We start from the raw sequence: 27390 nt of genomic DNA on the forward strand, positions 1-27390 counted from the left end.
GTGTGTGTGTGTGTGTGTGTGTGTGTGTTGTGGTGTGTGTGTGTGTGTGTGTGTGTGTGTGTGTGTGTGGTGTGTGTGTGTTGTGTGTTGTGTGTTGGTGTGGTGTGTGTGTGTGTGTGTGTTGTGTGTGTGTGTGTGTGCACATGTGTATTTGCTAAATAGACGAGGGTAATGGCATGGTGTGTGAGGCTGCCAGTTTAATATGACTGTTTGTATAGTTGCTCAGTGTGCTGCTGCCTGCGAGTTCTTGGCTCTGTGTGTCTCTGTGCTGTTGGAAGACTATTCTCTTTGCCACCGCAGCTATGTGTGTGTTGCAAGTGTTTTGGGTGCTTTGTTCTTATCAGTAGGGCTACGACTCTGTCTCTGCTGCTGAGTCCCCTCTTTCTTATGTCACTCTGTTAGCTTGCTGCCCTGTACTGCTGTATGTCTGGCTTCGTTGTTTCTTAAGACTGTCTTGAATTTCTTAAGACTGTCTTGAATTTCTTAAGACTGCCGGTGTGCTTGTGCTGATGTGCGTCTATTCTGCCTGTGTGTCTGTTGCTGTATGTGTGTCGGTTGCTGTCAGTGTGTCTGTTGCTGTCATTGTGTCTGGTGCTGTCAGTGTGTCTGGTGCTGTCCGTGTGTCTGGTGCATGCTGTCCGTGTGCCTGTTGCTGTCAGTGTGTCAGTACTGCTCTTCTATACCCATGTGTCTGTGGCACTTTGCTACTGCTTTGCTGCCTGTGCTGCTGTGTGGCTGTGCTGTCTGTCTGCTCTGTACCAGTGTGTCAATGGCTCGGTGCTGCTCTGTGCTTTTCCTGTCCTGTCCTGTGTCGTCTTATCTGTGGCTGTGCTGCGGCTCAGTGTGCTGAGTGTCTCCTTTGCTGTGTTATGTGGGGGACTCAGGGATGAAGATCAGTACCTCCTGCGTCACTCCAGCCCCGGCACCCTGGACCAGGACTCCCCCAGCGGACAGCAGATGCTGCTGATCCACCTGGACTGTCAGGACAAGGACGAGCTGCAGAGAACGCTGGCCCGCCTGGAGAATGAGAACCGGTGAGAAAACATAACCTTTAGGTTTTAGAACCGTTTGGTCTTATAATCTTTAGAACTGGAACCTTTCGGCCTCATTTCAGTCCTAGAACCTTTCGGTCGTAGAACCTTTATGACCTATAATCTTTTGGTCATAAAACCTTTAGGACCTATAACCTTTTGGTCGTAGAACCTTTAGGACATATAACCGTTTGGTCGTAGAACCTTTAGGACCAATAACCTTTTGGTCGTAGAACCTTTAGGACCTATAACCTTTTGGTCGTAGAACCTTTAGGACATATAACCGTTTGGTYGTAGAACCTTTAKGACCTATAACCTTTTGGTCGTAGAACCTTTAGGACCTATAACYKTTTGGTCGTAGAACCTTTAGGACTTAGAGCTGTTAGGTCTTGGAAGCTTACAGGGCCACTACCAAGGCCATCATAATCAATCATCTTATGCTTCTGGCACCAAATGTCAGGACTAGACATTGGTAGTGGATGACATGAGTGCCGCCAGACAATGTGCCTTGAGTGCCTTGAGACCTAGTTAAAAGTGCTATGTAAATGTAACCATTGTTATTATGATTTACAATGCCCTTCCCAAGTCATAAACACAATACACACACACAGACTACAAAGTGCACCTGTTAAAGCCGTGGCCCATAAAAGACCCGGCTTTTTCATGTCCTCAAAGCGTCCACATAATCACAATACAAACGGAACACTGCTGGGGGTTTATCGTCCAATATCACCAATACAATCAACACCCAAACATGTCAGAGAGTAAGCATGGAGAACCAACCCCCAGAAGAAAACGAGACTCCTCGATGCACATAGAGATTTTATGCTTTTCACCACCGGCAATGGTAAGTGCAGAAACTGACTTGCTAAAGTCGATAAATTATAAACTGGGCATACATGAACTAATCAGTAAAGATACAGTGCCTTCTGAAAGTATTCAGACCCCTTGACTTTTTCCACATTTTGTAACGTTACAGCCGTATTCTAAAATGGATAAAACAAAACAAAAGCCTTATTTACATAAGTATTCAGACCCTTTGCTGTGAGACACGAAATTGAGATCAGGTGCATCCTGTTTCCATTGATCATCCTTGAAATATTTCTACAACTTCATCTGTGATAAATTCAATTGATTGGACATGATTTGGAAAGACACACACCTGTCGAAATAAGGTCCCACAGTTGGAAGTGCATGTCAGAGCAAAAACCAAGCCATGAGGTCGAAGGAATTGTTTATACATTTATACATAACATTTTGAAGAACCTCTTGTAATCTCAATGGGTTAAAGTTAGGTAATAGTAACCCTATGTGTAAAATAGTAAATAATGGCTACTTCTTAGATAGTAGAAAACTGTCAAGAGGAGTAAATCAAGGTTGTCCATTATCCGCACATCTATGTTTTATTGCCATTGAAATGTTAGCTATTAAAAATCAGATCCAACAGTAATATCAAGGGGCTAGAAACCCAGGGCTTAAAAACAAAGTGTCATTGTACGCTGATGATTCATGTCTTCTTTTAAATCCACAATTTGGATCCCAGCACAGCCTCATCGAAGATCTAGATACTTGTTCTAACTTCTCTGAATCACAACCAAATTCTGAAAAGTGTACTATATTAAGTAGTATGTAAACAAAGCCAAAATTAGATAGAATATTGCCTTTTCCCATCCACTTAATTTGACATCAGAGGCAACCTTCATATGTATGATTCATCTGAGTGATTATCTTTTTGTATTTTCTGCATGTCCCTGACCTTTTGGCCAACACACACATGCGCGCACACACACACACGTTCATTTGCTTTCCGTTTGTCCTTGGTGAATAATACGTTAATAATGCTAGATTAATAACATATGCACACACAGCCCTTGGATGTCTGAAACCTTGACCCAGTTTGGTATTATTTCTGTATTTCCCATTTTATGATGAGGTATATCCTGTGTGTTCCTCATCTAGCACTAGGAGTTGTCCTCCTTTATTCTAATTGGCCTATAGGACCCCAGGTCATATGTTGTGAACTGGGCTTGACCCCCAAAAATCAGACAAAAACATGTTTGCTCACCGTGAGTGTGGAGGTCGTGGCTGTCTACTTTGTAAGAATGCTCCTGTGGTGGAATTAGTACCGCCATCCCATGCCTCAACTTTCTTTGCTCTGGGAAAATTGGTAAGGACATAGAATACCACACAATACCGCTGCTCCGAAAATTGATTTTTTATTGTCTGTGTGAATTTTATAGAGACAGGCAGTCTGTCTCCATAGAGACAGAAATAGATTATGAGCTGTGAAAGTTAATCCACAGGGTTCGTCTTTTTGTCAAAATGTAGTTAACTTCGACCAACAGTTCAATGAAATCGCAACCCAATTAAATATCTGTTTGGATACAGTGTATATTATGTTTAGTGATTGTTAACACAAATTCGTACCATGTCTGGTGATAATTATCTGCTCATTATTTGAGTTGACAATGAACATATGCACAATTAGCAGACAGTGAACATATGGACTATGAGCAGAACAGTGAACATATGCACAATAAGAAGACAGTGAACATATGCACAACAAACAGACAGTGAACATATGCACAATAAGCAGACAGTGAACATTGCACAATGAGCAGACAGTGAACATAAGGACTATGAGCAGACAGTGAACATATGCACAATAGCAGACAGTGAACATATGGACTATGAGCAGACAGTGAACATATGCACAATAAGAAGACAGTGAACATATGCACAACAAGCAGACAGTGAACATATGCACAATAAGCAGACAGTGAACATATGCACAATGAGCAGACTGTGAACATATGGACTATGAGCAGACAGTGAACATATGCACATTAGCAGACAGTGAACATTATGCACAATGAGCAGACAGTGAACATATGCACAATAAGCAGACAGTGAACATAAGGACTATGAGCAGACAGTGAACATATGCACAATAAGCAGACAGTAACATATGCACAATGAGTAGACAGTGAACATATGCACAATGAGCAGACTGTGAACATATGGACTATGAGCAGACAGTGAGCATATGCACACATGAGCAGACAGTGAACATATGCACAATGAGCAGACAGTGAACATATGCACAATGAGCAGACTGTGAACATATGGACTATGAGCAGACAGTGAGCATATGCACAATGAGCACACAGTAACACGTGACTATGAGCAGACAGTGAACATATGGACTATGAGCAGACAGTGAACATTATGGACTATGAGCATATGGACTATGAGCAGACAGTGAACATATGGACTATGAGCATATTGGACTATGAGCATATGGACTATGAGCATATGAACTATGAACAGACAGTGAACATATGGACTATGAGCAGACAGTGAACATATGGACTATGAGCAGACAGTGAACATATGGACTATGAGCATATGGACTATGAGCAGACAGTGAACATATGACTATGAGCAGACAGTGAACATATGGACTATGAGCATGGGACTATGAGCAGACAGTGAACTATGGACTATGAGCAGACAGTGAACATAGGACTATGGGCAGACAGTGAACATATAGATATTATGAGCAGACAGTGAACATATGGACTATGAGCAGACAGTGAAACGTATGGACTATGGGCAGACAGTGAACATATAGATTATGAGCAGACAGTGAACATATGGACTATGAGCAGACAGTGAACATATGGACTATGAGCAGACAGTGAACATATGGACTATGAGCAGACAGGTGAAACATATGGACTATGAGCAGACAGTGAACATATGGACTATGAGCAGACAGTGAACATATGGACTATGAGCATATGGACTATGAGCAGACAGTGAACATCTCACAGCATTTACTATCATAGCTTATTGTGGCCAGTGTGTGTCTCAGTGAAACTCCCAGCTCTTTAAAATGTTGTTTGCTGATGTCCTCTCTGTCCTCCCTCCTATTCCCAGGGTGCTGCAGGGGGAGTGGCGGCGACTGAAGTGGAGGCATGAGGAGGCGGCGGCGGCCCCCCAGCTGACGGAGGGGGGCGAGGGGTGTCCGGGATCGCCCACTGGGGGCCAGCAGGACGAGGAGCTCCTGGCCGAGGCAAGGGTCCTTCGGCAGCACAAGACTCGCCTAGAGACACGAATGCAGATCCTGGAGGACCACAACAAACAGTTGGAGTCCCAGCTGCAGAGGCTACGAGAGTTACTGCTGCAGGTAGGGAGGGAGGAAGTAGAAACAATTGGAAAGTGGTAAGAAAGATGAGGGAAAGAAAGAAAAGATGGGTTGGAAAAGAGGGGAGGGAGGGGTGGGGTAGAGAACATCTCTAGTAAATAGAAAAAGACTAATGACTTAAACTGCAGGTACAGAGACAGGAAGGTAGGGGGATAGATACCACGAGAGAGAGGGAAATACCTACGGTAAGGAGAGAAAGAGAGAGGGGGATAGACTCAAGAGGGATTAGAAGCAGAGTGATATGGGACTGACACTAAACGGAAGAGAGAAAGGGGAATAGCAAAGATAGTGGCTGGATTGAGAGAAAATATGACACTGCTGTAGAAGAATATGAATGTGCAAATGGGGAATAGAGAGAAGGAGAGGAAGGAATGAAAGCTAATTTGTACTGCTGCACTAGGGGAGAGAGAGAAAGAGAGAGTGACAGAAAGACATTTCCTCATGTGAAAAGACTTTGGAAATTGGGAATAGAGAGAGGAGATTGAAAGAGAGACTGATTTAGTGGAAAGAGGGGAATGGGAAGAGAGGGACAGAATACCAAACATTCTAAAATGATAGATTTGAACTTCCTGTACACTTCTATGAACCTCCCAACCATATAATGCATTTCAATCTCTTCCTCAGAAATAATCATGCACATACGCTCTTTATATGAGTCTGTTTATCGTTCCAATATGAAGCGATGGAACAGGGAAAGTGGTGGAGTGGGGGTGGGTAGTCGACTCGGTGTCAACCGTCAACCTCTGTTTTCATCTCTGTAGAGAGTAGATCTTCGTTTGTTCATCATGGAACTAGGTCTGAATCCCCAGCCAACGCAGCCTTCGGTTTCACTGGAACACTTTGACTTATTTAGTGCATCTACAGTGCATGTTTACTGTATCCTTCAACCCCAACACGTTCCAAGAAACGTTTGTGCTTTTCTGAAGTAGCTGTCAAAATGAGAACTCTGTTGGGATTGATGACACTATTTCTTTTCCAACAGCCCAAAGATGACTCGGAGGCCAACGGATCGGAACCTTCATCCCTGTCATCTCCGGTGTCAGGGGGAGGCCGTCAGGGGGACGGACCSAGTAGAGAGACCACAGACACAGAGGCAGCGGGTGAGCTACTAAGGCAAACATTCCCAAATAGTAGGTCAGGTCTCACTGGTGGGGTGCAAGTTCCAAGATATTCCTACTGGATTAATGACTGAACAAACATTGCTTWGTTCCTTCTGTGGGCCACAACAACATTAGTTCAGACAGAATGGAATGATTGAGTGTTCCATTGTCGCTCTTCTCTCCCTCTGTGTGGTGCTGTATGTGCCAGGAGATGGAGATGAGGATCATGAACAGGACACAGTGCAGCAGCTGCAGGAGGTCATAGAGCAGCTGAGAAACGTCTTCCCGTCAGAACCTGGTGAGCCTCTGACCATACAGACCTTAGACAGATACAACAGAGACAGAACCATTAACCTGATGAAGACACACATAGATTTTTGCCGGGGGGGGTCTCAGGGTTATATAGTCATTCTGAATGATGTACTGTATACATGACCCAGTTGGTAGAGCATGGCGCTTGCAACGTCAGGGTTGTGGGTTCGATTCCCATTGGGGACCAGTATGAAAAAAAGCATGAAAATGTATGAACTCACTACTGTAAGTTGATCTGGATAAGAGCATCTGCCAAATGGCTCAAATGTTGTTGTTTTTTAAAGTAAAATGAGACTGATACAACTTTGAAATGAACTATGAAGACAGTGATACAAAATGACCCTGAACAGAGGTGGAAACAAGATAAGGAATGTCTGAGGAGTGTCTAGAAAGATAAGCTACACCAGTTCTTATCTCAGTGGGGAACTACAATATAGGTGCCTGGTTCATTGCCTTTAATCCCTACTGGGCCTCAAGGCTACCAGCGTAAAGGTCAATCCAATGTTTCTACAGCCAAACCCCCATCTGTTAGTACAGATTTGGCTATTCTGCATGTATTCTAAAACACATCATTTTCACTMTTAATGGACACTTTTTTTCCCCTCTCTCCTCTTCCAGGAGCAACGTCACTCATCTAACCCAGGGCGGGGCCTGGAGCGCAGAGTGATGCCTGATGGGATGCCTGATGGCCCGTGCCCCATATAGCTGCCGTCAGAGAGCTGACCCCTCTCCCTCACCCCTGTGGGAGCCAAAGGCTAACGGCTAATGCCAACGTCCAGGCCCAGCCACGCACTATGCTAACAAGCTAAGGCTAATGGATAATGTTAGCGGTGCAGCCAGACACTGTGTTAACCAGCTAAGGAAGCTAACGGCTAATGTTAGCAGCCCAGCCAGGCAGAAACTGTGTTAGCTATGGCTAACGCTAGCAGCCCAGCCAAGACACTGTGCTAACCAGCGTCTGTGTAGTTGCCCGAAGGTGTGAAGCCTTATATCTGTACAGCACAAGGACATTCCACGAAAATGACTTTGACACGATGCAAAAACGGTTGGGGATTTTCCCCATGTTTTGTTCTGTCCGAGTGCCAGTAACTGTGTGCGTATCTCGGTATGTATGTGTGTTTTCCTTTTCCCCCCCAATGCGTTTCAAACTTCTCTTTTTTTATGGGGCGTTCATGCGCATCACTGTTGATTTGGGCCAGGCTGGCTGCATTTCATGCGGCTGTGATTGGGTGGCTGCGGCAGCCGTACCCAGAGCAGAACAGAGCAGATTGCCGGGTAGCCAGCGGGACCCACAACAAGCTTATTGACACTGTGGGACTGACACATCATCAGTAAAACCCAATGATTTATTTAAGACAGCCAAAGTGCCCGCCAGGCCAGGCAGCGCTGCTTCTGTGCACTGTGAGTTTCACTGCTTCCATCACACGCGGCACACATACACACGTACACATTGTTTCAGATGAACGCTCATTCTGTACTAACACACATTCATATCAACATTCATATCACACAGGAATACAAAAAACAGATACACACACATTCACACACACGCTTACACCCACATCCACAAGCAGTGGAGCGAGATAGGCTGTGAATATGCCTCGTAGTGTTCAGAAAAAGGGTCTCGAGTCGACGCCAATTTGTATCATGGCTAAGTGTATTTATCTGAGAAAGCGTCTAGCGTTAAATGCCGGGCCCTCCACTGTGGACTCTGGCTCCTCGCTCCCACTGTGCACAGAGGGGGAGGCAGGGTGCCCCAGCCCCCCCTATCATCTCCAAGGACACTAGGAAGGATTGACCACATTAACCCAGCGGCCCAATTCCAAATAAACTCTTAGCCTTTTACACATGGCACGTCATCTGAAATGATCAGATAAGCAATATGCTAATAACTTCACTTTTCCCTCTGCTGTGTGGAAGGTTCACCATATTTCTTATATAAACATTTCAGGCGTACACAAATGCCTAGGATAGTAGGAGCTAGAGTCTGATATGGGGTTGGGCTACCATCACACCAGGATCATGTGACAATCCAGGCAGAGGACAGTCTATTTGCCTTAAACCCAAACAGAGCCCGTCACGGACTAATAAGTGTGTTTTCATGCTGCTACCTGAAACATTATTGAACGGAGTTGGCCCTGGCCCTGGCTCCCGCTTTCCCTCTCTTCTTTTCTCTTTTTATGCTTGTGGCCAGATGTTAAAGTACTGGCTCAGTGTGTTCACTCAGCGTTTTCACAATCAGAGGACGAGATTGGATCAGTGGGGTGTTGTGGGTGGATGTGGATTTCATACAAGGTGAGATTCGGTTTAGGGGTCTGGGTTCTGTGGCATTTTGAATTGTATTTGTGGATTTAGAGAGGCTTTATGAGTATGGAAAGGGAAGACGGTGGTAATTCACAGCGCTAGAGCGACCTAGCACCTGAGAGACTAGTTAGAAAAGGCTGGGGTCAAATAGGGTTTTGGAGGCGTGGAGGGAGGATGGATGGAAGGTGGAAGGGAGACTCAGAGGGGGTGGAGATCTGAGAGACAAGAGGAAAGAGGAAGAAATGGTTCATTTAGCAGTCCTGGGCTGAGCTGAAAGGAGCGATCCACTATGATGTGCTTGCCACAGCAAATCTCCAGAAAGAGACAGACAGGAGGTGAGTCATTTCCTGGAAAAGAGGAAAGATGCTCTGGGTTTATTATGTAGCATACCACTCCCATAACCATAAAGTTATTACACCCACATTTGCAGGGAGCCATGATGCGAATGGTTTCGAATAATTCAGAGAACGTTCTGACCTTATTGCCAAGAACAAGATTTGTTTGAATCCCAGCTCGGTATTCGTTAGACTTTATCCCCTCCAGGCGCCAACGTTCACATTTGACATCGTTGAGCGCCGCTGTGCCTGTCTTGTTTGTTTTGATGCCGTTGCTAGGGAACTGTCCCCAAGGACACGGCGCTGCAGGATGTGAGTCGGCAAGGTGGGGCGCCGTCCATAATGGAAATGCTAATAACCATATGGGGAAGAGAGAGTGCCTCGTTTCCATACCTCCCCCTGTCCTCCCCCACCTTAATGAGGCCTGCCACTGTTTAGTGTTTAGCTGGCATACAGTAGATAGTCATTATCATCTGTTCTACCTTTGCCAAGCGCTGACATGCACCGGCATCCTTTCTTAACATGTCAGGATCCAGGAACAAAGAAATGTTCGAGTGAAAAAAAAACATCCAACACGAAGAATGTTAACTCTTTGGAAACTCTTTAATGTTATACATCTCATTACACATTGATGAGCCACCCTGAACATAGAGTACTTGAGGCTATGAATATACGCAGCAGCATCGCATCTCTCTCTGTGTGTGAAACAATGCATCTATTGAACTATAGCTGGGGGAAGAAGTTAGGCCTGGAAACCAAAAGGTACTACCCATAGGTCCTGTAGACCTATAGAAATGTTTTGTGTGTTTTGGACAATATTGAGGTAGGTAGAGGCTAGGTGGAATGAATGATTACACCACTATAGCATGCAGTTTGTCAGACAGAACTACAGTTGAAGTTGGAAGTTTACATACACTTAGGTTGGAGATGTTAGAACTCGTTTTTCAACCACTCCTCAAATTTCTTGTTGACAAACTATAGTTTTGGAAAGTCGGTTAGGACATCTACTTTGTGCATGACAAGTAATTTTTGAAACAGTTGTTTACAGACAGATTATTTCACTTGTAATTCACTGTATAACAATTCCAGTGGGTCAGAAGGTTACATACACTAAGTTGACTGTGCCTTTAAACAGCTTGGAAAATTCCAGAAAATGATGTCATGGCCTTAGAAGCTTCTGATAGGCTAATTGACATCATTTGAGTCAATTGGAGGTGTACCTGTGGATGTATTTCAAGGCCTACCTTCAAACTCAGTGTCTCTTGGCTTGACATCATGGGAAAATCAAAAGAAATCAGTCAAGACCTCAGAAAAAAATGTGTAGACCTCCACAAGTCTGGTTCATCCTTGGGAGCAATTTCCAAACGCCTGAAGGTACCACGTTCATCTGTACAAACAATAATACGCAAGTATAAACACGCAGCCATCATACCGCTCAGGAAGGAGACGTGTTGTCTCCTAGAGATGAACATACTTTGGTGCAAAAAGTGCAACTCAATCCCAAAACAACAGCAAAGTACCTTGTGAAGATGCTAGAGGACACAGGTACAAAAGTATCTTTATCCACAGTCAAACGAGTCCTATATCGACATAACCTGAAAGGCCACTCAGCAAGGAAGAAGCCACTGCTCCAAAAAATCCAGACTACGGTTTGCAATTGCACATGGGGACAAAGATCGTACTTTTTGGAGAAATGTCCTCTGGTCTGATGAAACAAAAATAAAACTGTTTGGCCATAATGACCATCGTTATGTTTGGAGGAAAAAGGGGATGCTTGCAACCCGAAGAACACCATCTCAACTGTGAAGCACGGGGGTGGCAGCATCATGTTGTGGGGGTGCTTTGCTGCAGGAGGGAACTGAAAAAGCGTGTGCGAGCAAGGAGGCCTACAAACCTGACTCAGTTACACCAGCTCTGTCAGGAGGAATGGGCCAAAATTCACCCAATTTATTGTGGGAAGCTTGTGGAAGGCTACCCGAAACGTTTGACCCAAGTTAAACAATTTAAAGGCAATGATACCAAATACTAATTGAGTGTATGTCAACTTCTGACCTACTGGGGATGTGATGAAAGAAATAAAAGCTGAAATAAATCATTCACTCTACTATTATTATTTCACAATCCTAAAATAAAGTGGTGATCCAAACTGACCTAAGACAGGGAATTTTTACTTGGATTAAATGTCAGGAATTGTGAAAAACTGAGTTTAAATGTATTTGACTAAGGTGTATTTAAACTTCCGACTTCAACTGTATATGCAGTGGCAAGACAAAGTATGTGAATCCTTTGGAATTACCTGGATTTTCGCATAAATTGGTCATCAAATTTGATCTGATCTTCATCTAAGTCGCAACAATAGACAAACGTTTTATTTTATTTAAGTAGACAAGTCAGTTAAGAACAAATTCTTATTTACAATGACAGAACAGTGGAACAGTGGGTTAACTGCCTTGTTCAGGGGCAGAACGACAACGTTTTACCTTGTCAGCTCAGGGATTCATTCTAGCAATCTTCGGTTACTGGCAAAACGCTCTAACCACTAGGCTACTTGCCGCCCCACTCTAGGTAGAATCCTAGAGTGTCAGCTAAAGACTTACAGAAATCTCTGGAACATGCTAACATCTCTGTTGACGATTCTACAATACRTAAAACACTAAACAAGAATGGTGTTCATGGGAGGACACCACGGAAGAAGCCACTGCTGTTAAAAAAACATTGCTGCACATCTGAAGTTTGCAAACGTGCACCTGGATGTTCTGTGGACAGATGAAGCTACAGTTGAGTTGTTTGGAAGGAACGCACAACACTATGTGTGGAGAAAAAAAGGCACAGCACACCAACATCAAAACCTCATCCCAACTGTAAAGTTTGGTGGATGGAGCATCATGGTGTGGGGCTGCTTTGCTGCCTCAGGACCTTGACAGCTTACTATCGTCGACAGAAAAATGAATTCCAAAGTTTATCAAGACAATTTGCAGGAGAATGTTAGGCTATCTGTCCGCCGATTTAAGCTCAACAGAAGTTGGGTGATGCAACAGGACAACGACCCAAAACACCGAAGTAAACCAACAACAGAAAAGCTTCAACAGAAGAAAATACACCTTCTGGAGTGGCCCAGTCAGAGTCCTGACCTCAACCCAATTGAGATGCTGTGGTAGGACCTCAAGAGAGCAGTTCACACCAGACATCCCAAGAATATTGCTGAACTTTTGCAGTTTTGTAAAGAGGAATGGTCCAAAATTCTTCCTGGCCGTTGTGCAGGTCTAATGCGCAACTACAGAAAACGTTTGGTTGAGGTTATTGCTGCCAAAGGAGGGTCAACCAGTTATTAAAGCCAAGGATTCACATACTTTTCCCACCCTGCTCTGTGAATGTTTACACGGTGTGTTCAGTAAAGACATAATTGTTTGTGTGTTAGTTTAAGCAGACTGTGTTTGTCTATTGTTGTGACCTAGATGACGATCAGATCAAATTTTATGACCAATTTATGCAGAAATCCAGGTATTTCCAAAAGGTTCACATACTTTTTCTTGCCACTGTATATTCCTATGGTCTGTTTGTAATGCAGCAGAGCTGTAGCTCTTCTGTCCCCCTCTTACTCAAACTCCCAGAAGCCAATACTGTCTATGTAGTGGCCCTCTGAAGACTAACCCATCAAAAGGCTTTTTTCTCTGAGGGAGTGTTAACAATGAATTATACTGCCCACACCACGTCTCTCTGTAGTCATGTGATTATCCATCTGAGGCATCTAATGTTCTAAAATAAAATACAACCAGTAACTCCCCGTAGCGCGACCCGTAGCGCGACCCGTAGTGCGACCCGTAGCGCGAACCAGTCCCACCATCTTCAGTGGGATTGAAGAGAAGCGCTCTTCTCTGGAGACAGAGCGAGGCAGAGACAGTTTAGAGAACATGGCCAACGGGTGGTGCCCCCTGCTATATATGGTGCGGTCAACCCGTTAACGAGCACGCTCATTTTCCCCAACATGTAAGCTGCGAGACCTTCCATGTTTGAGTTCCGTGCACTCTGGCATCGTTTACGAGACACAGCGAGGGTTGTTTGGCGCTCTGTAACACGGCAGGGCCACGAATCACCTGAACTCTTACGGGAATCAGAGCTATGACAACATACACTAGCCTATGCTAAGACACAGCCAAATACCAAAACAAAAAAAAACACACTCATCGTCTCTATTTTAATGTCGATCTGAAGTCAATTTTTTTTAAATTAACATTACCACGCCTCATTACGTGATGATTTGTTTGACTAATGTGTCAATGCCATTTATTTCATTGGTTATGTACTGTACTAACGTTCCTCCCTATTGCTGTCCTCCCGTTCGGTTTTTAATCTGTATAAAACGTTTGTGAAAGAAATGCCTTTTTAATAACGAGTGGGTTACTGGCTGCTTTCTACTCTTTGTGTACAAAAGGATAAATAAAATGTGTATTTGTTACACAGAACGTCTGCTTGTGTTGTGTGTATGCCTCAAGCGATGATCCTGAATTGAATTATGAGAATCATCACATGATACTTAATGATCATATCAATGCCAGAGTATCCTTTATTTCTTTTTCTTGTGTTTACGCTTGGACTTGAAAGACGGATTTCCAGTCGAGACCCCAGATTTGGTGTGGCTCGCCCCCTCCGATGGACACGGCTGTTCGTCAGAACTCTTTCCCTCTGATTTACTCCCTTCATTAATTTTGCTTTCCCCTGCCTCTCCTTTGTGAGGTCTGTTGATCTGTGTGTCTAACCTGACTCTCTCCTCAGCTACCTCTGAAAGTACCTCTGTGGCCGGTGGGTTAGGGAGGTCAGCGGTGGCTAATGGACTCCTATTGGTCGATTCGGATTGAATGGCTCTGCTTCTTGTACTCTCATTGGTGCCTTTGTTCCCTGTGCTTCCCTTGGTTACTTCCTGGGCGGCAGTTAAGTGACATTTGCCCTTTTTCACAGCCTTATCCTTCCCTGATCTCTCAGTGGCTACATTATCTCTGCCTTCATTGGTCTGTGCCATATCGGTCTCTTTATCTCCTGCTCTGTTAACTACCCCCGCCTGTCCAGCTCTCTCTACCTCTACACTCTCTCTTCTTTTCCCACTATCCTTCTCCACTCCCCCACTACCTCCCTCTTTCTCAGCAATGGCTGCTTTCTCCGCACTCTTCGCACTCCCCTCCTCTCCTTTTCCTTCTGGCTTCTCCTCTCTCACTCCATCACTACCTCCCTCTTTTACAGTCTTCCCTGCTTCCCCTTCTTTCTGAACGCTCCCCTCTACTTTTTTCTCCTCTTGAAACTTCACTGTCTTCTTTACTTTCCTGGCTTTGGCCTTGGCCTTGGTGCCCTCAAGGCCCCACTTTTCCTCTGTAGCTTCCCAGTAGTTCTTCTTGTCGATGATGTGTTTGTTCCGGAGGTTCTCGCCCAGCCTCTTCATCTCCTGATTGACGATGGGCTTGAACCTGGGCTCCAGACGCTCCACCTTCTGGAAGTCATTCCTGGCCTCTTCCTCGTTGCACAGAGCCGAGTGGGCTCTGGCCCGCTGGTACACTGCCTTGAAGTTATCTACAGAGAGATAAAGGGAGGGAAGGAGGTGGAGGAGGGAGAGAGGCAGGGTACAGTAGATTAATGTATTTGTAGAGGGAAAGAGATGGAAGAGAGACATAGAAAGAAGTAAGGAGGGACATTGAGAGAGGAGAGGAAGCAGGGAGAACAAAAGAGAGAAATGAATTAGAGAGAGGGAGATTAGAAGAGACAGGGAGAGGGAGACAGAGACAGTAAAAGATGTGCAGTTAGACAGTGAGTGAGAGGAGATCGACCAAAAACATGGGTAAGAGAAATGGAGAGAACATGAAAAATACAAAGGGAGTGAGAGAAAAGAGAGTTAAGGAGAAGGCTATGATCAGTAGCATATCACATCTACTCTGCGATAAATAATTCAGGTAAAAAGAAAACAACGAATTTCACTCCTGACTGTTGTGTTAAGAGCACAGTACCAACGAAGAACCACAATAATGGAGAATGATGCAAGTGGGTTTTGAAACTTCTAGAAAAAAGGGAGAGCGAAAGATTGAAAAATCAGGTCGGGGAGCAACACAAGGGCGAGGTCCGCATAAGGACAAGCATTTGTACTACAGATGTCGAGCATTCAACTCCAAAACAGAGCCCAGCTAGCACAGAACGTTCTGAGAACCATATGTTTCTTAGAGCTCTCCAACTGAGAGCGTGGTTGTCCTATGGTTACTTTGCATACAACCTTCCCACAACTTTCTGGGAATGGTGCAGGATAGTTATTTTCTTGGTATTTCATTACTTTAACAGAATATTTCCTAAAAGTTCAAACATGGTTACATTTCATTTCAATAATGTTCTAGAAACGTTCTCCAACTGGTTTGACATTGGGAATGTTCGCAAATAGTTCCAAGATCATTAAGAAACAACGTTCTTCTGTGGGAATTTCAGTACTTCAGCATAATGATTCCTCATGGTTCTATTTAAAGTCATGTTCTCAAATTGTTCCAGAATGTTAAGAAACAACATTTGTCTGTGGGAATTTCAGCACAACGTTTCTTATAGGTTTCCTCATGCTTCTATTTAAAGTCATGTTTTCATTGTTCCGAGAACGTTAAAACGTTCCATAAAAACCAAAAGAAAATAGTTGTTACGTTCAGAGAACGTTATAAGAATGTTATTTAAAAACATACACATTCCGTTTTCAGCTTCAACAAACTCTCCATCCTCTATCTTGTTAAGTATGTTCAGGTGTGCCCACTAGTTGGCCACTTCTGATCTTAATGAGTGCTTGATTCCTTTGAAATGGGGTCTATTTGAATAGACGAAAATGAACAGCTTTGTATKCATAAAAAAACATGGCATTTTAGCTCCATTCTGGTGGCGCAGTGGACTAATTTCATGGATAGAGAGCAGAAGATTATAGGTTTGAATCTCACTGATGCTGTGTTACAATAAAAAATGTGTTTTCCCATGAATAATGCCTATCTGTGCTTGGAGATCAAAAAAGTTAACCCAAAATAAGATAGCAGTGTTATTAAAAGTCTTATTGAAACATTCAGTGAAAATTTTAAGGAAGTTATAAAAAAAACTCCAAATAACCAATAATTTCTGTTCTCAGAGCATTAATAAAACCTCCCTGGGAAACTTTCAAGGAACCAGAGAAAACATTATCAGAATCTCCCTGCAACCTAAAAATAAACATTCCCAGAACAGGTGAAATATTCACTTCTGATCTCAGAACGTTTAAAAAACGTTCCGTTTTACAGGTCAGGAAACGTATGGCTTCGTTCCCACAACCAATGTGAAACCAAAAACATATGTTCCCACAACTTCCAAGGAATCAAATGTGCTAGCTGGGGTAAGTATCTTTTTTATTTGAAACATTCTTTCTCACTGATATGAAAGATAAGTTCCATACGTTTCGAAAACCGTTTTGCATGCAATGATTATTGACRTTTCTAAACTTTAAAACAGAGTGGCTTGATTGTAGTTTACATGGTCCCACCTGTAAGCGGTGCTCTGAGAACCCTTGGGATAAGGCAGAAGGCCTTGGGTTCTCGAGAGCAATGGCAGCTGCTTCTCAACCATGAGAATAAGAGATGTAGGGAAGAGAGATACAGAGTGGGATAAAAATGTATAAAGGGGGTGAGGGGGAAGTGAATGAGAGGGAAAAAAGACATCGAGGAGACAGGTCCTGGGAGAAGAGAGAGGAAGACCGAGAGAGAGGTAAGAGGTAAGGAGGTAAGAAACAAAGAGACAGAGACAAAGGAAGAGAAAGGCAGACAGAGAAAAAGAAAGGTAGTGTGTGTGAGAAAGAACCTCTGTGTTTCTTGAGCAGCTTGGTGTTGAGCGCCACCACTTCCTGGTAGTCCCTGAGCTCCAGCAGACACTGGCTGAGGTTGAGAGTGATCGGCACACGCACCTTCTCCAGAGAGTCCCAGTCCTCCCTCCTGTCTTTATAGCACACCTCCTGCACAGGGAGATGGAGGGAGAAAGAGAGGAGGGGGATAGCCAGAAGGAGTGGAGAAAGGGACAGGAAGGGAGAGATCGGGGAAGGGAGAAAGAGAGGAAGGGGGAAAGAGAGCGGTAGATGGAGGGGAGAGAGAGGAATAGGAAGAGAAGAAGAGAGATATATGGAGGAAAGTGGGATAGAGGGGAATGACAAAGTAAGAGTTAGGAAAGAGATGCTTGGGTGAGCGCTGTCACTCTAAGATCTCCGAGGGTCTCGCTCTGTTATTTTTAGCTCCCCTCTTCATGTTCCTGTTCTATTCTGCCAGTGTACCTTCAATCCTATAGCCTTGCTCTTCTCTCTTCAGTGGAGTGGCAACAATGCAAAATGAATAGAGCCTGTGAGAGGCCAAGAACCAATGGCTCTTATGTAACAGGTATCATAGAGGAGTCTTCTTGAGGCGCTTGCACACTGCTCGAACAATGACCAACAAAYTCCAACATTCCAAAGTTGGCAGTTGTATGTTCAAAAGATTATCCAAAACACAAACATTACCCAACAAATGTCCTATTGCCTTCATGTATTGTCATTCTTAGCTATTTCATAACAACGTTTTATTTTTAGCCTGTCATTCCAATAAATAATTATTTTATCTCTGTATTATCTGTATCTCTGACGTTCAACAGCTGTGACCGCTAGATTAATTGGTTGTTTCACACTGAATGAAGACCTAACACCGAATGAACACACCCATGAATGAATGAACATTCCACTATTGGAATGAACACACTATTGAAAGAAAACACCATTGAATGAACTGACAACTGAACAAAATAACACACMATTGAATGAAGCTGCCAATTAATGGACACTAACCTTGTTTTGAATGAAGTCCACGTACTCCAGAGCCTCCTTGAACTTTGTTGTGGCCTCGCTGTATTTCTGTTCTGTAAGCAGGAAGTTACCCTCCTTTTCCAGGAACATGATGTGTCGTAACTTCTGCTGCCAGTCCATCCCCTCTATCACAGACAGAGCACTCTGATTGGTCTCTGGCTGGGTTTCCGGGGTGCTCTCTGTCCTCTTATTGGCTGTTTCATCCTTCATTGTAGCCTGATTGGCAGTTCTATCCTTCACTTTAGCCTTATCCTTCACTGTAACAGTAATGGTTGTTCCATCCTTCTCTATAGCCTTTTTCCACCCTGTCTCATTCTGCTTGTCATCCTTGACATCTTTCACTTCCTCTTTGGAAGAGGCTGAGTTATCTTTGCTTTTCTCCTTATCTTTCACCTTGGTCACTGTGCTCTCACCATCCTTCTCTTTCTTGCCCTCTACATCTTCCTTCTCCTCATCTTCCTCTTTCTTCCCCTCTATCTCCTCTTGCTCCAGGCAGTTCCAGAATTTCTCCTTCTCCTCCCAGTATTTCTCCTTCAGTCTATCAGCGAGGAACCTCAGCTCTTTGTGCACCAGAGGGGCCAGAGTGATGTCCAGGTTGGCCACCATGTTGAAGTCTCTCTTGGCCTCCTTCTCGTTCCACACTGCAGCATGGGCCTTGGCCCTCTTGTAGTACGCCTTGACACAGTCTGTAGGAGAGAGGGAGGGAGGTGGAAAGGGTGGAGAAACAGAGACACAGAGAGAGCGATATTCATCAATATTCACTACCATCTCTGACACTAACCGATACACAGTAGCTAAGATTCACAGTTTTACTCATCTAGGGCTGTGCATGCTTGAAAATGACACATCTCCAATCACTGTATTTTCTTATCAGCGGAGAACACGGCATAGAGAGAAAAGATACCCGCTTAGGGTGTGTGAGTGAGTGAGTGAGTGTGTGAGTCAGTGAATGAGTGAGTGAGTGAGTGAGTGAGTGAGTGAGTGAGTGAGTGAGTGAGTGAGTGAGTGAGTGAGTGAGTGAGTGAGKGAGTGTAAGAGAAAGAATAACATTTCAATAAAAAACGAGAGGCCCCCTGTCTCAGAACACACACACCACCTAATCCTGTTTCTCTGAGGAGCGGAGATGAGTGGGCTGCAGTGACTGCTTTCGATCCCCATTGATGGCTTTCCTCTCCTCCTCTCATTTCCTCTCCATTTCATCCCCACTCCCCTCAAAATCTTTCATTCTGCCAACATTTAAATTGATTTCTTCATAGCCTCTGGGAATAACCGAGCCGGTGCGCCACGGAGAACCTTCACCGACTCAGAGTCCCTCTCAGAAAGAAGATGTCTCCCAGGTGGAAGGAAGGAGGGACGGAGGAGATGCTAATGAAAGGTTGAATGCAAGGTTGGAAGTGATAGAGACGACAAGATAACAATGACAAGAGTAAAGAGGCTCGGGAGAGAGTGAGAAGGGGAAAAGGAGGGGAGAAGAGAGTGTAGAATAGGAGAGGGTGACGAGGGGTGGCGTGGTCTAAGGCACTGCATCTCAGTGCAAGAGGTGTCACTGCAGTCCCTGGTTCAAATCAAGGCTAAATCACATCCGGACGTAATTGGGAGTCCCTTAGGGCAGCGCACAATTGGCCCAGCATCATCCGGGTTTGGCCGGGGTAGGCCGTCATTGTAAATAACAATGTGTTCTTAACTGACTTGCCTAGTTAAATAAAGGTTAAATATAATAAATAAAAATAAAGCGAAGAGGAGAGAAGGACCGACAGGAGAGCAGAGGAAAGGACAGTGAGGAGATGAGATGCTCTCATCGAATGAGATGAGAGGAAGTCAGTCTCTCTCTCGCTCATATAAGGCAGCCATCGCTATAAGTTAAGGCAGAGGAAAAGAACAGCGAGTGAAGACCAAAAACAGCCTATGGACWGTGTCTCAGGGTTCAGTCATAGGGCACTGAGCTACGTACATGTCAGAATGGGGACTCCTTGAGGATTGGGGAGACACACATAGAAGGCAGCACAGCGCTAATCCCTGCATCAAGCAGAAACGTATGTCAACTGCAGTGCACACCAAATCAGACTACAGGACAGGAAGTGACGGTGTCAGTAATGTTGCTGAAGAAACAGCTGGCTTGTACACGCAAAAAGGGCTATACAAATAATATAGGCAGTAAACGTAAAAAGACAGACAAGTATTATTCTACATTTTTTGGAACAATCATCACTGTTGTCTATCATGCTCCAACTCCAACTAATGACTCCCATTAAAAAAAAKATTTGCTCAATACGTCATTTTTGGATACAAAACCCGGGATTGCATGATTGTTTGTTTGTATTTGTGCCTGCATGTGTGTGTGTGTTACCTTTGTGTTTGTGTATCAGGTCACTGGTATGCTCCAGAACCTCATAGTACTCCTCCAGCTCCAACATGCACTGGCAGTAGTTCAACACTAGGGGAGTGATGAGCCTGTCCACAGCTATGTAGTCCTCATCACCTGGCATCTCCTACAGGTGGGAAATGAGTGTCTGTGACCCGTTTCTTTATCATGTTGACAATATCCCTCCCTCCCTCCTCATGTTGTATGTCATGGATGCTCTCCCTCCTCCTCTCTTCACTTCCTTCCCATCACATCCCCCTTCGCTCCCTACACTTATCTTTTCCAATCCCTCCCTCCATGCCCCTTCCTTTCACTAGTCATAACCTTCTCTCCTGTTATTTTCTCTCCCTCCATCCCGAACCGTTTCCTTACTCGTCTCCTTATTCCCTTCCCTCCCTCCTCTCACCTTGGACAGTACAATCCGGAGTAGCACCACAGCTTCCTGGTACTTCTTGGCAGCCTCTCTGAAGTGCCCCTGTCTGACTAGCGCATTGCCCTGCAGGTGGAGCGAGGGCACTTCCTTCATCTTCTCATCCTTGTCCATTATCCACGACTCCCGCTTGTACGAGAAGGGGTCTCCCACCTGGGGAGATCAGGGGCGACAGGCAGAACAAATGTAGAAAAGTAATCCAGGGTCTGGTTCATTCAGACACACGGTAACAAAATCTTCTGCAACGGAAATTGGACAAGACCTGTTAGTCCCTCCCTGTTTTCTTCTGTTTGGTGCCAACTGAACACAACCCACCTCCACTTGGCTGAGGATTGAATGTGTTGCCTTTAACTCCGCTAGTCCCCCTGGTGATTAGCGGCTGGTTACATAAACCGTTTTGTTTGTGAATTGAGTGGTTGAGGTAGGATGAGCTGTTGTTTGTTGGAGACAGAGAGAGAGAAGGCTGTGTTTGGAGTCGGCTTGTAATGTAACGGGTGGAAATGATTGTCTGGAGGTTTGTTTGTGGGCGCCGAGATGTGTTTGTTWGGACAGATGTGTGAGAGTGACAGAGGTGTGTTGCTGTTCACATTGGGAGATGTTTTCATAAACTAAGGGGTGTGTACTTCTAATGGTGTAGGTGTATAACCACTGGTGCATGTGTATTCCCTCTGTGCCAACTTAACATGTGTGTTGTGTGTAACACATTTAACCCCTCTCCTCTTCCTGCAACTCCTCCCCAGGTCCTTAATGTAAATGTCACTGTCAACTTACCAGGTCAATGAAGGGTTAATAACTAAAATGATGACGGTAGTGTAACAGCTTGTTACCTGAATTAGCTCCATGATGAAGATCAGTGCCTGAGGTGTCCTCATCAGTTCATCCAGCTCAGGCCAGCCAGTAGTGTTGTAGTGGAACATGTTCCCCATGCCACACGTGTGCCTCTGGCCCTCTAGGGGGTCCTTGCCCTGGGCAATCAGCCTCATCCCCTTGGACACGATAGGGTACAAGCCTGTGTGCTGAGATGGGAAAAGACACCGCTATGACTCAAATAGAGTCAGAGAGACAAACCAACGTGGCCTCAGAGCATTTCATATTATTCTGTATGTAAATCCGAGACACCATCTTGTATGATATGTTAGGAATTGCAATTAGTACAATATGTTACGAATTGCAATTAGTACAATATGTTACGAATTTGCAAAACGGATGATATGTCACGAATTCCAATTTGCTCTAATTATTAGAATCGGGTGTGCTAGATTAGGGTTGGAGCAAAACCTACAGGACGGCAGCTTTATAGGAACAGGGTTGAGGAGCCCTGCTCTAAGGGTTAGGTTAGGGGAAGGCTTAGTTAAAAGGGTTAAGGTTAGAGGAAGGGTTCGTTAAAAGGGTTTAACGTTAGGGGAAGGGTTAGCTAACATGCTAGGTAGTTTCAACGTTGCTAAAACGCTGAAGTTGTCTGTGATGATTCAAACACACAACCTTCGGCTTGCTAAATGTTCGCGTTATACGCCCACCCCTCCAACCCGACCAACCACCCTTCTTTCGTTTTTGCTTTAGGTAACCTTCTATCAGACGTAACCATACCAAACGTAACATACAGTATCRTACTAATTTGAGTGTCCCGGATTTACGTTTATTATGTTATGTCTAGTCTATGAGACTAGGCGGCGCAAACACACACACACATWAACAACAACTCCGTTGTGACACAAATGCAGTCCATTTGAGAAACAAACACACACAATATYGATCTGACTAAAATAGACTCCGAGGTACTTTTTCACCTCACCCCTGCTGGTTGCTGAACTAGCGGCCCTAAACTAACGAATCACAAGCACCATTTGACTTGCAAATCTTTGCTACTCTTTGCTTTTCCCAGAAGGAGAAATAGAGAAATTGTTGCAGACAAAAAGATTTCTCTGTTTTAGTTTTTAATTGTGTACGTAGGAGGCCAACAGAGGTAGGTTAATCTGCAGAAGTATGAGGAGAGCAAAGCTTCCTCCGCCACCCCAGTGAACACTAATTACCAGACAATTTGGGGTCCCTAGATCTCCTGACTCTCGCCTCTGTTTCGCATCGGGAGGTGAAGATGTCTGTGTGTGTCTATTCGTGTGTGTGTGTGTTTAATTGGTCCCTGGACTCACAACGGCATCGCACCAGAACTCGGCCACCTCTCCGATCCTCATGGAGGTCAGCAGTGTCTCCCACACCTCCATCTTGAACATCTTCCCCACAAAGATCTCCATTGGCACTTTGGCTTTGGCTTTACGACTGTCGTCAATCACCGTGCGCTCAAAGTTGTCCAACAGCGTCTGGAAGTGGAACACCAGCTTGGATGGAGAGGAGGGAAGGGATATAGAAAGAGTGGGGATTAACTGTGGTCATATGTTCCAGAGCTTTCCATTGTCAACACACACACACACACGTATGCACTTGCACCTACACATACATAGTGCCATTTGGAGTGTGTGTGTGTGTGTTGGGGGGTGTCTGGACTCTGGCTGACCCTCTGCTCCACTCTGTGTGTGTTTGGTATGCTATGGCCCTAACCTTCTTTTGCTCTCGTTAACTGGAGTCTTTTGTTTGAGGCTTGCGACAGAATGGGAGCAACACAGAACACAGCTGTTGAATGGGCCAGATATTCATGTCATTGCTCAGGAAAATGTTAGTCATCGTTGGACTCCAAGCCTGGGGACTTATGGCTGGACATGATCAGGTGATGTGTGTGTGTGTGTGTGTGTGTGTGTGTGTGTGTGTGTGTGTGTGTGTGTGTGGTTAGGAGACGTCATCAGCACCACAAAGCCTATGCATGAACACACTGATCCGTGACTGTTCAATCCCCACAGATGGCAATACGCCGTGTAGCAATTGTGTTGACCCAATGTTCGCGGTGTGTTACACCCAGATACAGAATATTTTACTCCCTCGCATGAATTATTCTAATCGAGGTGGGCAGAGATAATCTAAAAATGTACATCGCCCTGTAAAGTATTAATTGCTACACAACGCTAATTATACATTGCATAATTTCCTCCACACATTAAACCCTAGGCATATCTAGAGTTCAGCGGTTTCTGAAATGGCAACCTGTTCCCTATATAGGAGACTACTTTTGAACCACAACCCTACACAGGCCCTGGTCAAAAGTATTGCCCTATATAAGAAATAGGATGCAATCACAGACACACACGGTCATGTCTGAGGGTGATATGTCTTACCTTGGTCCCCGGTGGAAAGTGGGGCATTGGGCCATTCCCTCCGGCCAGAATCTTCTTCTTGACCCCTGGGTAGTTCAGCAGGTACGTCTCCTCCATTTTAGCTACCAAACTTCCTTTTCTCTAAACTTTGGGTAGGTAAAAAGGTGTGTTTTAAACCCTGGGGCTACACTRCAGGCTATGGGGAATAAGCAGCAGTGTGTGTCTTTAGACTCTCTCTCCTGCTCTCCCTAATTAGTCTAGTGAGGAGGGAGTGTGTTAGCGTCCTGAGGCAGCCCGGTGCAGTCCTCCTGCTCTCTGACAGATGGCTAGATTACCAGGGTTTGAAGATGGCCACTTTAATCTGGGCATGCTAATCCCTCCCCTGCCCCCCAAAATCCTCAGAATAATCCCCTGTAAGAAGTTGAAGAGGTGGGTGACCAGAGGAACATGTGAGGGCGAAGCAGAGAGAGATCACTGTGTTAGAAAATCTTTCTAGAAGGTAGGAAGGTAATCCTCGAGGACGTGGGAGACCATTGTCTACTCAACAGGGGTTGATGACTAACTACTCTGCCTCTGTAATTGGTATGGTCAGACTCAGTGGTTTCCATTGCTAGGTCAAATGAGGTGAGACAGTGTTGATCTGTAACTAGGAAATGTCAAACACAAACGATTCAATGGCTTAACAAAGAGTTTATTTACAGAGATCTACCAACCTATTAAATAAAATAGGAAGAATACAAAAACAGGAAACACTGAATCCTCCAACGAGTCCATGATGTCTGGAGGCAAAAGGGAAAATATATAATGGAATGAAACAGTATGTAAAGGAGGGCTCTTTCAGTGGTGGCAGATGCTTCTTCTCTATTCCCCAGTCGGTCTCACAGCACCCATTTGACACTTGGCTGCCCCCTGGTGGTCACTTGGGTCACTTCTCGATCAGTGAGTCCAGCTGCTCCTGAAGCGAGGCCAGCTGTTGGAGCAGAGATTGGGAGGGTTGATTGATGCCTAATGCCCGGGTGTAATTAGTAGGCTAAGTGGATAATGATTAACACGTCTTCCAACATTATTCCTTTTCCATTCATTTGTCAATACAAACAGCAAAACAAGCTGATGTGAAGACAGAGACACAACTTGAATACAGATCCTTGGATTGGTGTTAAGAGTTCTTGACAATTCCAATTAAGATCGATTTAGATTGAGTCAAAGAATTGACTTAGAAATAAAGAAAACCCTCGCCATTGGATGTGTAAGGGTGTTCAGTTGCTAGATGAAGACAATGGCAGTTCAATAAAGTGCTTCTTATTAAAAAAAACGTGTTTTGGTGTGCTTGTTTGTCTATTCAATTCAAGCATCTTAATTGCACTGTAATGTAGCGACAGTATACTTTCCCGTTTGCATTCCTTTATAGAAAATTCTGCTTAATACCAAATGAAATGATCAATCATAACCAACAACAGCATATGAACTGATGTGGTTTTAAATGCACCTTCACGTCTTGCCCAGCCAACCTTACCTGCTCCATCTCTCCTCCTGATGAATGATTTAATTGAGCAGAGCCTGATAGCGGTTCTGCTAAATAAGAGCAGAGTTTAGTCTGTCTCAGCATTAGACAGTTCCCTTAGCTTGTTTTGATGTTTGAAATTGGAGCCTGCCGTTGTGCCGTTGCTCGTAGTGAGCGTATCTTTCACCTGACAGAAAGGCCATTTGGAATGCCAGTCAGATGCCCGTGACCTTTTCCTGTGGCTGGGATAATAATGGTGAAAGATAGAGAACTCAGCCAGGCGAGGCCAGCCGAGCAGAGAGCTGAAAAGTCTTGGTAAAACAAGCCGAGGCTGCCCGTGTCTCACACGTTTTAAATCTGCCCCGAAGAGCTGTTGGCGGAACTATGAATTTTTATGTTTTTTTCCCCCGTGAGGAACGCACAAAGGGCTGATGGCAGAAATGTAATATTTATGCCTTCTAAAAAAAAATTACATCTTCAAGTTGCCCTGCGGTCGGAGTTTGGGAAGTTTGACACGCAGTAGTTTAGAGTGGTTATATTCCACAAAAATACTTCTCCCTCCAAGGTTGCATCAGTGTGTGTGTGTATATATATATATATATATATATATATATATATGTGTGTATGTGTGTGCGCGCGTTTGAGTGAAAGAGTACAAGACTTATTTTTGAAGGCCTATATGAAATCAGTCTGTGGTCATCTCACTCTGCTATAAATGACTCAAATGTCATGTAAAAGTTGTGTCCATAGCTCACTTTCAGCACCTGGTTCTCCACCTTCATGATGAGGTCCTCCTGTTGTTTCTTGYGGGCGCCCGTCTCCTTCAGCTTGGCCTTCACACCGTCTACCTGCACCTGGTACTCCATCACTACAGGAGGAGGMACAGAAGAACCATTTACAGCGCCGGGTTTCCTCAAAACACACAGGTTTCTCAATAGCTTAATGGAACCGAGTGTATTTCTCATCTTCACTCCTAAAATCTACATTGAGTGAAAGCAATAAGCTGGACATGTGTCATTTTGATCCTCTTTAAGATGCGCATGAAGCAGGGAAAGGAAACATTAAAAGGTGACAACTTGTATGGAGATTCAACCCACTGACTTCCACACACAGCAGCACCAAGACACGGCCATTTGCTACACGCCAACTGAAATTGAATAAACCGACAAGGGCCTCTGATTTGCACAAATCAGAACACACAAAGGACATGCTTCCTTCTTCCATCAAAAACTGTGGCAATCAGGTAGTTTGCCTCCAGGAATCAGCAGTATGAACAATAACAAAGCATAGCCCCCGCCCCTGTTTCGGTGAAAAGCTGAGGGATAGGGCTGGAGAAATGTAGCCACGCTCTAACTCATGGAGCTATGGATGCAAGGACTGACCATCCATGTTATCAACATGAACATGTTTTGGGGCTACATAGTGTTTGGTCACATTTACTTTGTTTACAAACATTGGAGTAAAACAAGCTTATATTTTGGGTTCCAGTGGGGTATGACAGTTGAACTAAGCTCGTTTATCAGTGATATTCTTCAAGAATACAGCGCCTTCAGAAAGTATTCAGACCGCTTACATTTTTTTACATTTTGTTATGTTACAGCCTTATACTAAAATTGATTAAATCGTCATTGTTGCCACCCCCCCCCCCCCAATCTACACACAATACCCCATAATGACAAAGCTAAAATATATGTTTTTTGAAATTGTTGCTAATGTAAGTATCACATTTAAATAAGTATTCAGACCCTTTACTC

The 27390-nt window shown here is 44.4% G+C and overlaps 2 protein-coding genes across 2 annotated transcripts in view; one reads left to right on the forward strand and one right to left on the reverse strand.

The window, feature by feature from the left end:
* drp2 (dystrophin related protein 2) overlaps nt 1-13755 on the forward strand; it is a 126409-nt gene extending 112654 nt beyond the window's left edge. The window contains exons 19-23 of the mRNA XM_070444141.1: nt 885-1034; nt 4974-5223; nt 6224-6341; nt 6550-6639; nt 7272-13755. Of these exons, the coding sequence (XP_070300242.1) occupies nt 885-1034; nt 4974-5223; nt 6224-6341; nt 6550-6639; nt 7272-7291 (628 nt within the window). The 3' untranslated portion in view covers nt 7292-13755. The remainder of the gene's footprint in view (nt 1-884; nt 1035-4973; nt 5224-6223; nt 6342-6549; nt 6640-7271) is intronic.
* On the reverse strand, nt 13730-24394 carry LOC111965648 (uncharacterized). Its single transcript, XM_023989822.2, has 8 exons — nt 24157-24394; nt 23083-23268; nt 21763-21951; nt 20912-21088; nt 20491-20632; nt 18126-18829; nt 17120-17270; nt 13730-14851 (listed from the first exon to the last, which is right to left on the reverse strand). Exons 1-8 carry the CDS (start codon nt 24250-24252, stop codon nt 13857-13859), a joined length of 2640 nt encoding a protein of 879 aa, XP_023845590.1. The 5' UTR covers nt 24253-24394; the 3' UTR covers nt 13730-13856.
* Between the last annotated feature and the right edge of the window lie 2996 nt (nt 24395-27390).

Source organism: Salvelinus sp. IW2-2015, linkage group LG6.2, assembly GCF_002910315.2.
Source record: "Salvelinus sp. IW2-2015 linkage group LG6.2, ASM291031v2, whole genome shotgun sequence".
NCBI lineage: Eukaryota > Metazoa > Chordata > Actinopteri > Salmoniformes > Salmonidae > Salvelinus > Salvelinus sp. IW2-2015.